Source organism: Pteropus alecto, unplaced genomic scaffold, assembly GCF_000325575.1.
Source record: "Pteropus alecto unplaced genomic scaffold, ASM32557v1 scaffold40, whole genome shotgun sequence".
In the NCBI taxonomy this organism is placed as follows: Eukaryota; Metazoa; Chordata; class Mammalia; order Chiroptera; family Pteropodidae; genus Pteropus; species Pteropus alecto.
The window spans coordinates 7,921,949-7,938,185 of NW_006431919.1; the positions used below are offsets into that span (position 1 = coordinate 7,921,949).

Genomic DNA, 16,237 nt, shown 5'->3' on the forward strand with positions numbered 1-16,237 from the left:
CTTCCAGCATGAGCCCTCCCTGGACTCTCAGGATCTTGGCCACTTTCATCACTTGATACTTGGCACATGCTGCCTTTTGTTGGTGGTGATCTTGCTTGTTGTGGGCCTACTATGTGCCAAGAGCGTGATAGACACCGGGGTGTCCCAGGCCAGGAAACAAAGTGCCTGAATTTTAGTAAGGGGTAAAATAGCACAAAATACCAACAAAGGTGAGCATGGCTGACTGTGGAGGCAGAAAAGGGAAACCAGAGAAGGCTTCACAGAGGAGGTGTCAGAGGAAGCATCCCAGGTGGGGCCTAACCTAACATTAGGGGCTGAAGATACAATAGTTAGGAGGAAGGTGGCCTGCAAGGCCATGGTCACTGATGGTATGAGAGGTGTGAGGAAGAAGGGAGATTAAAGGCAATGCCAACTGATTCCAACTGAAGCCCCTGGCACACGGTGGTGTGTAAGTGTCCCCTTCTCTCTATGAGGCTGTGCGTTCCTTAAAGATATGATTGTACCTTAATGCCCCACGACACAGATACTTGTAGGTAGGAGGCAGGGCGGCTAAATAGAATGCCACATGCAACATTTGTGACTAATGCAGAACCGCAAGTCAAAGTCCCAGATTCTTTATATCCTACATGGTGCAGTACATAAATATTCATGAATTAATAAGCAATAGGATAGGAGCCTTAGATAAATACTCATGGTCTGGCAGTAGCGGGGATGTGGATTATCAAAGATGGAAGAATTCACTTTGGCAGGTCAGAGAGAGAAAGTACCTGGCCGCTTGGGGAAAGGAAAGAGTACAGTAGATGCACCTTCTCTACCAACCATGGTGCTCTCAACCTGGCCTTTCTTCTTTGGCTAATAATCTCTCTCTGTTACTTTAGGAGACAGACTTTGCACACATTAAATCCTCTACGCTCAAGACTAGTATTTTCATCCACTCACCTTCTATCTCCGCCGTCTCCTGGGGAAAAGTATGAATGCTGTCCAATGATTCCCAGGCATTTAATTCAAATTCTAGGTACTTCCTTCTACTATATTATTGTCCACATTATGTTATAAACAATATATATTGCTTTATCATTCACAAGACTCTTCACATCTTTTTCATCTTATGTCATTGGCCGAACAAGCTTAAGTTGGGGTTTATTATCTCCTTTATATACCTGAGCAAACTGAGCAAGCTGAAACTCAGAAAATAGTTGAGTGACTTGCCCAAGGGCCATAGGTAGCATATGGTGAAGCCATGAACCAAACCCAAATTCAGTGCTCTACCCTGCAGAGGAAACAGCTGGAGAAAAGGCCGCCTCCCCATGAGCCTACCAGAGTCCTAATTGCTGTTTAGGTGGCCATACCCTTGGCCTATTGACTTTAGAAAGTTAAGGAAGTGGGAATCAAATCAGTCACAGGGAGCAATTGCCATCAGGGGAAGTGACCCCTTGCAATCAGTTCTCAGCACTACACAATCCACACGCACCGAATACTTTCTAAAGTAGAACACAGTGCCGCCATCCTCAGAGTTTTCACAAACATTTTCTAAACTGTACTTTTTCTTTTAATGAGGCCAGCATTTTTATACATCTCTTAGGATTTGTAAATGTGAAAATACGCTCAATAATAACACCCATTTAAATTGCAAAACTCCTGCACTGGAGGTTTGATTTTTAAATATTCGTAGACTTGAAATCCTGCTGGTTCACTGAGGAAGGCAATTAATCTCGTTGGCAAATGCGATCATTATGTGTATTTAGAGGTGGGGAGTTTGGGGGGGGTGGTGGTTAACGGAGGAAGGGGTGAAATATAGTCAAGCAGTTCCATTTGTTATAACGTTATTAGTTATCAGCCACCACACCAGAAAGTGTGTTCACCAGTGGAATGTCTTATTTTATTTTTCATTCTGTGTGGGATTTTTCAACCTGAGTGGTTTATGAATAATTAAATATTGTGGAGGCAAAAATTCAAATCAGCTGGGCTTTGTGTTTATTGTTTTATTTGCATTTATGCAGATAAAACCGTCCCATCTGAGAAGCTATTTGAGAATTTAATACTATATTTGTGAGCGCTGAGGAAATCAATTAATGGAAATTAAATGTTCAAAGTTTCGCAGTCTGACAGATGCAATCTCAGGCTGAAGTCGCTTGGTGTCTGCACAGGCTTGAGAAGACAGAGCAATCCAAGCCCTGAAATTGAACTGCTACAATATAGCAATTTGTTTATTGATTTAATTAACAATGCCACCTTTTAATTTTCAGGTCATGATTGAAACATTTTCTGATCGAGTAGATGGGAGAACACTGAAATAATAGATCTATGAGAAACAATCTTCCCATGAATCAAAATCTAATGTGAAACTGCCCTCAAACATTGACTCTTGAGCAGATAGACATCATGTAAACAGATTATTGGAGGGAATTTTAAATGTTCAATAAAGCTGCTGATTCCAAACAAAGTAGAAATATAAAAATTGAGCACAGACTGAGCATAAAAACATTCAGAAAGCAAAAGGCCCTAAGTATTACTTTCAGAAATAACATCTTTCAAAGGCCAAGAATGATCTTTCAAACTCTTGCAAAGGATTAGCACACTCTACATTTTCACTATTAAAGACAGCATAATTTTTAGTATTTTTGGCCATGACCCTTTTTTAACAAAATCATGAATATTCTTTCATTTACAACACAACCTCTGTCTTTCTGCAGATGTCTAAGAGTTTGGCCACATTTCACACAACAAAAGAGTCACCCACACTGTCCAAGGTGGACTTGGTTATCCATTAAAAATCCTCTGAGGAAGATCAATACATCATAGAGACACATTCCATGACATCTTACACATAAAGATGTGTAAGTTCAATGAGATCCTTTACATGTTATCCAAACATTATACCAAAAAAAAAAAAAAAAAGACCCTTTCAGCTAAACTTCTTTAAGACAGGCACAGGCACCAAAGAACATTTCATGCATGTGCGCCTGTGTGTATGTGTTATCATACCAGATTTTTGGGGGAAAAAAAAGTGTAATTTTTTCATTTGTTGGGTTTTTTAAAAAGTATATATCAAACACAAAGGGGGAAATTCCAAGCATTAAAAAAATCAAAGGAGTCGTATTCATAAAGAGAGTTTACGTTTTAAATGGTTGTTACTATGCGATTCTACCAGTGCCACTTAGTATTATCATTCCATCGTTATGATTATTACTTAGATTGATCGCGATGCCTCTCATGGGCCAGGCACAGGGACAGACTCATTACATGCATTATTTTACCGGAGTTTCACAACTATACGGGGTTGGTACCAGCTGCTTCCCCATTTTACAGACGAGGAAACTGAAGCTTGGAGAGGACTTACCCAGGGCCACCAGTTAGTAACTGGTAGAAGCTGGAGTCAAACGCATCTCCATCTGACTCCGAGCTTGGACTCCTGCGATGACATCATACTGCTGCTCTGGGCTGCAGCACGGTTCTGACAGTTAAGGAGGCTTTGAGGGGAAGGAGATGAGCAAGGAAGGACGGAGGTTTCTGCTGGAGACAATGCTGCCTCGTCAGCGTCCCCTGGGTCAGTGCCTGGCAGGGTGGGGCCCCGGACTGCGGAGACCTGCACGGGGGCGGGGGCCACACAGCAGGGTGCCAAGTCCTTTGGGGGGAAACGTGCAGAAATGCAGGACACACGTCTCTACTTACTGGCATAGGGTGAGTTGGCAGCCGAGCCATTGAGGAAGGTTGGGGAGCCGCCCAGATTGGACATGGCGGCGGTGCCGTATCCATTCATGCTCGTGGTGACGGAGTTATAGTTGGTCTGCTGCGGGGTGGTGCTCGGCACATACCCGTGTGGAGACACGCTGCTTGAGTTGCGGGTGAAACCTGAGAGGTGGGGGCAAAACCAGGGTTGAGGGTGGGGTCTGGATGGGTGGCAGTCCCGGGGGACTCGGGGAGGGGAAGGGGTCTGTTTCCTGCCCCCTGACCACGTCCCAGAGGGCAGGGGTCGGTGATTCATGTGCGTGGGTTGTTGGCGCTGGCTCTGTGATTAAAATGGGAAGTGAGGAAAAGGCACATGTCTTAGGAGATCATAAATACTTAGCAGGGCCACGAGGAGTGGCAATGCAGGGCCCATAAATTATCATTTTGTAGCAGAAATAAACCCCAATCTAAGAGACGTACCCTGAAGTTAACAGGCTCCTGTTCCCTGGGTAAGGGCAATGTGCTTTGGCCCCTCCGAACTTTTAATTCCAACCCTCTTTGTGATCTGTCATTCATGGTTTATGGTGAGAAGCCGAATGGAGAGATGACTCAGTGCGTGCGTCCTTTCTAGCCCCCTCCACCAGATTACCAGACAGAATAGCTAGCACCAAAATTCTACAGTAGTATTTGATGCACACAAACTAGGAATCTCTTTTTTTGGGAAAAAAAAATGAAATGAAAATTGTTTTGTGCCAAATAAATGGGGGTTGGAGGTAGGTTGAGTCTGGGAAAAGACAGGGAAATAAGGAAGGAGAAAGGCAGGCTCCTGACCCTGATTGGTGGCCTGCGACGCCTCAGAGACATTGACAGCCAGCTGTCCACTGAAGGAATTCACGCCCATCATCCCTGCGTGGACCGAAGTGTTAGTGAGGGCCGGGAGCTGGCTGTGGTTGCGAGGGACACTGTACAGGGCCTCTGCGATGTCAGCCGCTCTCTTCAGAATGATCTCCTGAAAAGTAAGGCGGATATCCCCTTCAGCGCCCCCATTCACACTCCCAGGTACACCACTTTTCAGTCGCTCACTATCGGCCATGTTCAAGGCCTTCCGTGGTTAACCTCATGAACTCCTGCAGCCCTCAACAAACCTGTGAGTTTATGCTCATCTTCACCATGCCCATATCACAAATGGGGGATCTGAGGCTCAGAGCAGCGAAGACCTCGCTTAAGGAGACACCCGTATAAGGACAGAGCTGGGCCACAGAACCCTGCCTGTCTGACTTGGAAAGCTCATTATCATAGCCTTTTCTCCACAGCACCTCACAGCATATCAGACTGCCGTGGGGTTTTCTTCCTCACCAGTAACATACGGGAGGTCTGGGGCCACACACAAACACACAGCCACTGCCACCCGCCTCCCCAGCTGACGTTAAGGGCAGGCTGTCGACACTGTGTCCCTGAGTATTGGAGGGACTGTATCCCATGGACATTGACTCAGGTCACACAACAAAGGAGTGAATAATTTGTCAGATTTATAGCTTTCTGAGCCATTTGAATCATATGCATGGAGGTGCTCTCTGAATTAAAAGCAGACAATTATATTCAGATTTTTGTTATACTTTTTAGGAGAAGAAATTAAGCCCCCTTTTTTCTCCTCAATTTGCTTGAAAACCTGAAAAGAATAAAATAAATCACCAGCAACTCTCTTCCTCCGTTATGACGTACATTCCCGCTGAAGATTCATTTTACACAGAGTACCTTTCCTCACAAGGAAAATGATTCCGTAGAAAAGGCAATAAAAAATTTACTAAAGAAGAGAGAAGAACTGAATAGCTTTGCAACGTTATGTCTTAACGACTTACACTCTGAACTCAAGCAAGAGGGCTTTTGTATTTTTTTATACTTTTTCATGACTATAAGGAATCTGAGGTCTTCAATTGAATGCAGAAGCCCACACAGGTCCAAGGCTGCATAGACTCACCTGGTTGTTATGTGGCATCCCATACAGTGCTTCCACCAGGTCCGCGGCCCTTTTGAGTATTACTTCCTGTCAAGAGAAAAACAGATACAAAACTCTACGTGAAGGCAGGTTGTCTTTATGCTTTCACACAGTCACATTCTAGTTCCCTTTGGCCACACCTTGCCAGGGCACTGCTTTAAAGGCAGTAGTTTGGGGCACCCCAGAATGGAGTTAAATCACCAATTTATTCCTGTTCACATACACACTTAATCGAGTCAAAAGGTGAGCATCATCGGCACTCCAAGATAAAACACATCACTCAGTCGTCCACCATAAGCACGATGAAGCACTCGTGTGTTTATTGCTGAATATAATTGTGAGGTCATTTACCAGATTACTACAATCGATGTCATTTGGTACATGTTATGAATCCCTAAGATGTGTTTATTTTGCACCTAATTGCTTGTTCCAGGAACCATGACCTTATCAGACAGGTCATTTTTGAGGGATTTCCAATCAATCTGCAGCTACTAGAAGCATGTAGCATTAAACTTCTTTTGTTTATCTCCCTGATGTGGCCAAGCCATGATATAAAGGGGAGATGTAGTAAACCCACACACTGAAGCAACACACTGGTTGTCAAAAGCTCTTACAGAAGGATTCTCCTGTCCCCAGAAGCTCTCACTGTTCCAATTTTCATGACTGGCAGAGTCTGTTTCTTTTATAGTAATCTTTTGCTATTTCAGTATTGTTTGCCATTTTCCCGATGTGCTCATTCATTCTCATCCTATATATATGCTCTGCTCTGCTGTTCATTCCAGCTGAAGAAAAAATACCTCCCTCTTTTCATTGAGGTGGGCTTCCTTATTTAGCTCGCATGCTTGTTTCTAATAATATAGGGCACTCTACAGAAATGCGTGTAGTGGTAATTTTTTTCATTCTAACCAAAAGAAATCTTTTCCTCTTCATTCTGCCCTAATTTTCTGCAGATTCATTTATGCTAGAATGTGAAAAAGGAAGGTTAAGCTTGATACACGTAAGATGGAGGCTCATCAGAGAACCAAACATAAAGGCATGTATGACTATCAGAGGTGACTTGCAAAAAGATACGTTTACTCTTTTTTTTCTTTTTTTTTTCCTGTGGATAAAGTTTCAAAAAGAAGTTTAACTTTAAATATTTTACACAATAGATTTCTGCATAGAGAAGCCGTGCTGTTCAATTTTCATATACTGTAGACACTGATCAGAAAATAGGAATATAATTGCATTCATTTTGCTGTCACCATAGCTTCTTCAAAAATTCTTGAACAACTCTTGAAATGACAAGCTTTTAGATACATATTAGCATTTTTCAATTTTAAATTCTCTATAATATAAGATAAAATAGTTGTCATACTACAGTAACTACTTATGACATATATAATGTCCCAAATTCAAAAATGAGATGGAGGGATTTTCAGTTCTCAATAAACATTTATGCTTGCCTTAAACTGCTAGACCCCATTTATAAAACAGTTATTTTTCATATAAGGAGTGAAAAGCATTATATAATCAATGGGGCTTGAATCAATACATCTGAAATAATTTCTTTATTTTTCTAGCGTAAGCTACCACATAATTTACCACTTTTTGTTTGCAATATTGTCTGACCACAGCCGTTAATAATTTATGACAGTATGGGCACACTAAACCCTATCCTCAGATCAAATTCAGCTTGTGCTGCTTTCACTAAAACCTCATGGCTTTATCTGGCTCTTAGGAAAGATTAAAACAAAATAGGATCAAGTTAGTTTACTTACTAAGATTTTACTTCTCTGGGTCTCTGCTCATTTATTTCGTCAAATAAATATTTATGCCAGTGTTTGGGCTTGGCAGAGAAGGTATTTTTCTTTTCTTTTTTTTTTTATTTTAAGGAAAAAAAATGCAAGCCTCCTGTTTGTCAAAAGCAAGATGAGGTGCAGTTTCTGCACTTGTGAACTTTGATATGGGACATTATCATTGAGGATTGAGAGCAGTGCTTATTTTAATTAATTTCACAGAACCAGGGAGGAGGGAAGTTCGAGGTAAACTCTGAGATCTTCAAAGTTTTTGTAAACCTGAAAAAATGTCAGCTATCCATGTATGCTATATTTTTTAATCTCCTATATTTTTGGTGATTAAGTTTTTCAATGACATAATCCAATTGTTTCTTTTTCTCTTAATTTTAATACCCAGAGCTCTCATCACCATTAATCCTTCGAAAACACTTGAATCTTGTTCCTTAAAGTTGAATCCTTCTTTGGTCCAGGAAGCTGGGGCATGCTTTTCCACTAGGCACACTGCCATAGGTGGGTCATCAGCCCAGCATCGCTCCAGACCAGCAGTGTTGAGGAGAGCAAACCTGGATTTGGCGTCCTGGAAGTGATGCCCTTAAATGATGTCTTGCCCATTTCAAAATGTCCTTCACTATAGTATCGACTTTGGGGTTTAAGGAAGAGCCCACATTTGGTTCAGATTCACCAGTGTGATTCAGATTCTATTAGTTATTTCTACAAATGGGAAGGAGAAAGGAAATATCTGAGTCCTCTATGAGTTAGTGCGACAGACCTGCAAGGTGCTTGGATTTCGGTGACCAGAAAATTGCTCTCACCTCCATGTCATTACGCTCCCAGTGCACTAGCCCCCAAGCGTGTTTGTGTTGGGGATCTAATATATTGCCTTTCAATCAGAGCTGAGAGCCACTGAACACACAGACAGAACATGACGAGCAGGTCAGGAAAGCAATAAAGATTTTACAGAGCTGTCCAAGGTGCTAAATTTACTCAATAATGGGTTTGGCACCATAGTGTTAACCTCTCATTTACTACCAGTTTGAGGGACTAAATTGAAGTAGCTGACTTCATTTACCTTGAAATGTATATTTTATGACATTATGTAAGTAGATTGAAAGGGCACTGCAGTTTTAACAATTTAAAGGGTAAAGCATGTTTAAGATGAAACTTGAATATTTATTGTATATTGCACTTAAAGTATATAGAATGTTAAAATGTATTGATTAAATTTGTAAAAGGCATTATAAAAATGACAGGTAGTATAAAAGATGTATGCCTTTTAAAATCAAATTGATAGTGTGTGCTATCTCTTCTGTGGTCACAAGTGTAATTTTTTGCAGTTTTATATGGTAATTTGAAAAATCTGTAATTTCACATTAGGAAATGATTGAGCCTGAGATGTTAAAAAAAAAAAGAAAAAAAGAAAAAGAAATTTCCCATAAGGGGAAGAGCTGGATGTTTCTTATAATCTTTTGTCTCTGAAATTGTTCCTAAAGTCTTATGTTTTGTGGCATTAGGAGGGAGCATAGTAAGGATCCTTCCATTCTAATATGCAATTTTAATATTTTTGAAAAGAAAGAGCACTTGACTAGTACTAATATCTAATTTTTCAAGGCATTTATTTATCAGGAGAGACTTTCTCTTCTTTTCATAATGTTTAAAACGTCTCCCTGCTTGCAGTTTAAAACCTGAGAGTAGAGATTAGATTCTTCCAAGATAATTAATCCTATGCTTAGATTTAAAAAAATATATCTCATTGGGGAATTAAGAAGACATATACTAGTATTCTAAATATTGAAAAGCCCCTGAGTCTCCTTATAGAGCTAATGCTTGTTCTCAGTCTGCATCCTGAGTCAGACTATTTTTCTTTTCATGGTCTTAGATTTCTTCTCTATTAAAGAAAGAAAATATTTACTCCTTAAAAACAACTTTTCACTTATTTATTTCCTCTCACAATTAAAACCCAGTTTTGCTGGTCTTGCCATAACCATCAGTTGATAATTATACAAAGGGGCGGGGATCTCAAGAGGAAAAGAAAATGGATAAAGCATACGAAATCTATTTAGAGTTTACAGAAACACCAGAAGACTGAAAAGCAAATGGAGTTCTGAGAAACAGTTCAAATGTAATTGTTATAGGTTGTAATTATGTTTTGGAGCCTTAATAAAAAAAATGCTGAATGGGGTACAAATAAGAGGGAAAATTCAGCCCTACTTCCTGTATTGCAACTCAATCAATTAGCAAATAATTTCTGAGCTTCCTGTTGCCTCAGTGGTCACACGCTGATATTACTCTCCAACACCTCTGAAGGCACACTGTCTTCCCAGAATCAAGGTACAGGGTTCTACAGGGATTACAAAAGATTTCCCCCACGTCTAGACCTACCTTTTTTTATCCAATCTTCTCTCCCTAGACATACGAAGAACTACTCTTTATTTGGTCTAGTTAGTCTTCCCTAGCCTAGAAGTAAAATGCCGGGCTCCTTCCTATCTCCATATCTTCACTTGTTTTACTTGCCTTTATCTGGAATGCTGGTTTCAATCTGTGCCCATTTACAATGCCTTCCTATCCTCTAAAACCTGGTAATGATGGTGGTAATGAAAAAGATAACTATCGCTTATTGAAAGTGGAGCGTTAGCCCACTCAGTCCTCATAGTAAGCCTCTCAAGGCACTGTCCATATCACCATTTGGTAGATGAGGAAACCAAGACTTAGAAAGCTCAGGTGACTTTCCCTGAGTTCACACAACTGAAGGATGGCTGAGCAGGGACGCAGCCTCAGGCCTGCAGGGCATCAGTGCCTGAGCTCTTAAGAAATGCATTATTCTCTCAGAAAGCGTTCCGCCTTCACTGATACCCCAGCTCCTAATCTCTCTCATCCTCTAAAAAAGAGTGCTGACTGCACCACACGGCACAGAAGTAAATGCTGTGGGGTCATTTTCTTCCTATCTTAAGTGTGTTAGTGTTCACTCCCCACATCTAAACTATAGGTTCTTGAAGGCCATGGATATACGTCTTAATCTTCTTCTCTAAGCCCCTAGCCCAACGGTTATCAAACCAAACGCCTTGAGACATTCTTGTTGAGGAGTTTATTTTAATATAGTTATTGACTGTAAAAAGTGCATGCTTAATTTATATGATGAAATGACAAAGTCATATATTTGACATGGTTTATAAAAGCAGAAGACTTAAATTTGGTACTCCATTTGGCTCCAGACTTTTAAATTCGATATATAAATTCCCAAAGGTTAAGTCTTGATCACTGTAGGGAGTTTTCTTGCCACTTTTTTTTTTTTTAATGGATTCACTCATTCACTCCTGCTGGCTTGTGCTTACATCTTAATTTTGTGATGACTATAATGAATCATGCTAGATACAGACATTATCTCAAGTCATAGGCTCCCAGCAACATGAGGTCAGTCTCGATGAACATCAGCCTTTTATTACCAGGACTCTTAGAAATACTTAGGTATCTGCACACTCTTGGGAACCAGGCATCTCCTGTCTCATACGCAGCCATAGTTAATTCATCTTTCCTTCTGTTTCATTACAGTAAAATCTCTGAAGATTATTCACCTTCAGTGGGTGTCTTCTCTTCAGTGTCTGACCTCAAATGTATAGCTAATAAGCTGTTATTCACTGTCCACATCTAGCTTTCTAGGGGGAAGGGGAAGATTGTGTAACTGTCCAATACTGAGCCCATTTGCAGACCCAGTTCACTGTTTTGAGTAATTCAAACTGGGTGAGCTGGGGAGATGGTCCAAACTTTCATTCATAGCACATATAGGCCAACTCATAAAGCCAGATGGATACCTGCTTACCAACACAACATCAATTTCAAGTTTCAGAATTAGGTTTTGAGACTCTGGGAACTCCCTCATAAAATTAAGGCCCAGAGGTGTTTCAGTAATTTGGGAGGACAGTCTGTGCTTGGCTCTCTGCCCCCTCAAGTGGAAAATAATGTTTCACGGGATATAGAAGAAAACAGAAACTAAACTACAAGCATCAATCATCGAAGGCACATTGACTTGGGTGATCCCTAAGACAGAAGGACAGTCCTTTTCTGTTACTGCACATTCTCCCAACACCCATTTATCACCAATCTGCTTTGCCTTATCGGGGGATTCACAATGCAGTGGGCCCAAATATCGGCAACATAAAATGAAGCAAAATGGCAAAATCACTCCTGATTTAGAAGTGATAAGCACCATCAATGAAATCAGCATTGATTTCATTCACCTCCTCACTCTAGAGTAGTTTATTATAGGGTCCAGATTTTGAACTATGTGTTCAGCTCACTGGCCTTTAAGTTCTACCTCTTCTCCTACTTGCTTCTGCAAGTCTGGGTGACACTACTAATTGGAAAGCTGAAAAGCCAAAAAATTGATTGGGAGTTTCTTGCAGCCCATTTTCCACAGAGCTGGATGCACATAGCAATAACTACTAGTTGTGCTGAGAGGTATTTCTGTGGAGGGTAGTTTTATGTCCCAACTTCCTTTGTGTTTATTCAGCCAAATGGAAAATTCCACAATGGTAGACTTTGCATTCTAAAAAATCATATAATGAGGGCAGTGAGGGAAGGAGTAAAACAAACCAAAATAATACTTGAGCACTGTTTAGTTTCCGATCCTCTGAGACATTCTTCGAATTTTTCATTTTTCTGGTAATATGAACTTGAATTAGAGCTCACCGCAGAGATCATTAGAAACCTTGAGTGTCACACTTTAAACACTCTTTACTCAGAAGCCCTATGACTGAGGAGAGTCAGTTACATTTAGCACGGATATAATTAAACATGTTTCTGTTGAAAGGGGCATTCTCATTATGGCTGAGGGCCACTTTAGAGTAAATTGAAATGGAAAGGAGGAGCATAGATGAGGTGTAGGTAGCAAGTGGTTATTTCTAGGGAGGCATAAAATGCCAAATGTGTAACAATTATATTTTACAACTCTGCATTCTAAAGACTTCATAGTATTTTATTATATATGAAGCTTCAGCTGAAGCTTGCTGAATGTTTAAGCACACACTCATTGTCTATAGTCTTTAAAGAAAAATATAATTCAAACCACAATCAGAATCTGCAGAAATTTCCAGAGCAAAGGAATGATATATTTTGAAGGAGTCTACTGTTATTCATAGGCTAGCATGCTAGCCTAGTCTAACGTCGACACAGGGAGAACTTCTAAACCTCCTTTAATTTTAAAGTTGATTTTATGTTCAGGTTAGATGAGAACCCTTTTACTTCTCAAATATATTATTATATATCAGCAGGCTGGAGGCACACCAGAAAGCTTTGTCCTTTCTTACAAACATAGTATAGAAGACTTCTGAATCACATGAAATTAAAGCAGGTTGTAAGCTAACACAGCTATATCAACGTAAGACATGCTAACTTACATGATTGACTTTTACAGGGGAAAGAAAGAGGCTGTTTTCAAGCAGCTGTTATTGCCTCAATGGAAAAAAAAAAATCAATGAAAGTGAAATGAACAAGAGATTTTGTCTGAGTTGCAGTTAATACCACTGAAGAGCTATGGATATTCAAAGGTCAACAAATAAATTAGCCAGAGTGTTATGAAATGAATGATTTGGCTTATAATTTTATTGAGTGAAAATTGTTCACTGCCTATTAGACCAGGTAATTTTTATCTGGTGCCTCAATTACTGTTCCGTAAGCAATAATATAGTTGTAAGAGCTGTTGGTTCGATCGCATGACCTCTGAGAAGCTGGCTAGGACAGCTGACTTTACTGTGATGGATAACTAAGCTCACTCTCCACGAGGTGCCAACCCCCACCCCCCTTTCCTGCAAGGGGATCTCATAAAAGAAACATTACAGCTTGATTCATTTTACCAAAATGTTCGACTTTTCAAGTGTCAGCAGTTAAGTATAAATTGGGAAACCAGGTATTCCTGAGAAGACTTATGACAATGGCTTTTCCCCTCTCTTCTTGGTCTCCTGGCATTCTCTTCGAAATGGTGTCATGGTAATTGGTGAATGGGAGCCTGGGGTGCTTCCCACCACAAATGCAGTGGAAAATGGTGTCTGCACCCTTGTGAACATGACCTGCTCGGAGGTACAGAGCTGAACTTGGTAACCTCCGGCTGGCTCTTCTGATTCCAATTCATTGTACTGGTTTAAGACCAACGCGCTGGGTTAGGTCCTGCTGAGTGGCCTTGGAAATCGGCTTTCTGATCAGGATAAAAGTCTCTGCTTAAAGAGGACGCTATGGGCAGAGGTGCTTTTTTCAGGGATAGGTTGTAAAGTCAGCACATGAAACAAAAACTGCCTAGAGTCAAAATTACCCTTGAAAATCTTTTAAGTCGCCAAGGCCTGGGCTCTTAGAAACACACAAGGCAAATATTAACTACTTCTGTTTCTCTTTGTCTTTTTGGCTGTGGCCCCCCTCTCCTTAAGGGAAGGAGAAAAATACCAGGTTTGAAAGTAAAAGGACCACGGCATAAACAAAAAGATGTGTGTTTGTGTGTGTCCACGTACGTGTGTTTGGTGTGTGTGTGTGTACAAACATACTTGTGTATTTATGGTTTTGGACAAGTACGTAGAGTTAAACTTGAGTACGTGATCTGTGCATGCTGGAACTGTGCTATACTACAAGGATATCTAAGGAAAGCAAAAATATAGTTGGCTTTTGCTTCTTAAATTGTTGAACAACATCAGTTATCATACGGACCTCCGGATAGACGATATCTGTAAATGATGACTCCACGGCTTTACAGATAGTCCTTACTATAACTGCAATTAAAATCCACCGCCTCAAGACTCCTGGGGCTCACTCTCATTACTCCAATGCTTAATCGAAGTGTTACTCAAGACTGAAGACAGTGAGCAAGGCTGAAGACCTCTCGGCATTTGTGTTCCTAAGGGCTTCGGTCCTTAAGAAGAGGGTGTTGGACGTTTGGGAGGTAGAAATGAGTTAGCCCCTTGTTTCTCCTGTGACTTCTTGAACTAATCAGTAACACTATCCAATGCTCTTGTCCGTGGGGTGTAATATGAAGTAGGTTAAACTGAATCCTGCCCCCGCCTCCTCCATCAAGACCTCAGTGCTAAAAAAGAACTTGAAAGAGGTCCAGAGTTCAGCTACTGGAATGACTGTTATTACAAGTTCTACCACAATGACTCTGAAGCTAAACAGAAAAAGAATTATCTCCAAGGTTTGTGTGGGTATGTTTTTAACCCTTGCTGCCACTTTTGTCTGGACCAGCCATTAGTAAGGCCACCTTGTCTATGCTGCCACTTCCCTGTTCCCCCGGCCAAACTTGAGGGATTTTTTAAATTGGCTTGCAAAATTGCCTGTTTCCTTAAAATTCCCTTTTCTTAATTCTAGGACACAGTGCTTAGGGATACTGATTCTGGAGTCCAATAGAGTTGGCTCAAATCAATGCTCAGCTACTTATTAGCATTGTAAACGCAGGTCTCTATTTCCTCATCTCTAAAGCAGGGTTAATACTAGCACCTGGCTCAGCAGACGCATAGTGAGTGCTTATGGAGCAGTAGTCAGCAATAATATTGATAGCCCTCACTTAATTTCCAGAGAACTTGAGCAAATTTTGTGCATTCTTAGAGTCAATGTGTCTTATGTGCCTTGAGTACTTTGTGAGATGCGATCTTATTTGCAAAACACTGCAGAAGATTCCGGAGGGACTACTGGTGAGGACATCTGGTGAGGTAGAACACCTCCATTTACCAGCTGTGTGAGCTTGAGCAGATTACTTGTCCTCTCTGAGCCTCCATTCCCTCGCCTCTAAAACAGGCTTGATACAATAATGACAAGTAGAAAACTTACTGCCAACTAAGTCAGTTAAAGACAAATAATTGAAAGAAGTGAGATATTTAATTCTTATGGGGGTCCTGGGCCTTTTTAATGAAGCTACAGTCTCTTTCCTCAGAAAAGTAATATGTAAATATGTGTGTGTGTGTGTGTGTGCATACTCATAACACACCCCCACATACCCATACACACAAGAGTCTATATATAATTTCAGAGGTGCATAGATCTAGGCTAAACTCCCTTGAGGAAAGAAGCATGAACTGTAAGGGACAGCAAGCCCCTACACTCTATAAAAATGGGGAAGTGGAATTTGCCTGGCAGATAGAGAGGAGAGATGAGGAAATTTTCTGGCAGATAGAGAGGAGAGATGAGGAAAATGTACTGCATTCCGTAGTTTGTGATTTTGACCAGAGGATAGAGAAAAAATGTTTTTAGGAATCAAACTCGAGTGTGCTTTGTCTAAGAGTTGAATATACCGTATGATTTGGTTTTGTTTCTATATTTTTTTGTTTGAGTCACTTTGGTTCCTGAATATAACGATAACAAAATTTCTTCAAATTAAAAAAATAACAAATCAGTGAATGAGAGACGGTGGCCAGTGTCACAGTGTGGAAGGTGGAGAGGTGGAGTTTTTCTTCATTCTTTTCTGAATCCCTTAGTCATCCCCTTTTCTGCTAACAGGCAATACGGTTATGCAGAGATTTCTTATTTGTATTTTCACTGATGCAATTGCAGGTTTTGAATTACCGATAGTCTTTGCATAAAGACTAAAACAATAAAAATATAATTAGAATACATTGTATACAGCCAACTCCAGTTTTATTTTGCCCCAGCTCTGTATTTATGATAAATCGCTATACGCAAACGCTCTTTAGGGAGGGTGATTTGGGGTCTCGTCTCTCCATTGAGCAAAAACAGTGCCTGTGACGAGAGTCTGAATTTCAATTCTGCTAGTGTACAGTTGAACTGAATAATATTTGGCACAATGCAGTACACAACCGAGCCACTAAAT

The 16,237-nt window shown here is 40.6% G+C and overlaps 1 protein-coding gene across 9 annotated transcripts in view; it reads right to left on the minus strand.

Annotated features, from left to right (window-relative positions):
- The window catches only part of EBF1 (early B cell factor 1), a 372,164-nt gene that overhangs the window by 11,874 nt on the left and 344,053 nt on the right, over nucleotides 1-16,237 (minus strand). For 8 of the 9 annotated variants that reach the window (XM_015585196.2, XM_015585198.2, XM_015585197.2 and 5 more), the window contains 3 exons: nucleotides 5,648-5,713; nucleotides 4,501-4,678; nucleotides 3,673-3,852 (listed from right to left, as the gene is read on the minus strand). In XM_015585196.2, coding sequence (XP_015440682.1) covers nucleotides 3,673-3,852; nucleotides 4,501-4,678; nucleotides 5,648-5,713 — 424 coding nt within the window. The remainder of the gene's footprint in view (nucleotides 1-3,672; nucleotides 3,853-4,500; nucleotides 4,679-5,647; nucleotides 5,714-16,237) is intronic. The other variant, XM_025043180.1, reaches the window with a different exon arrangement.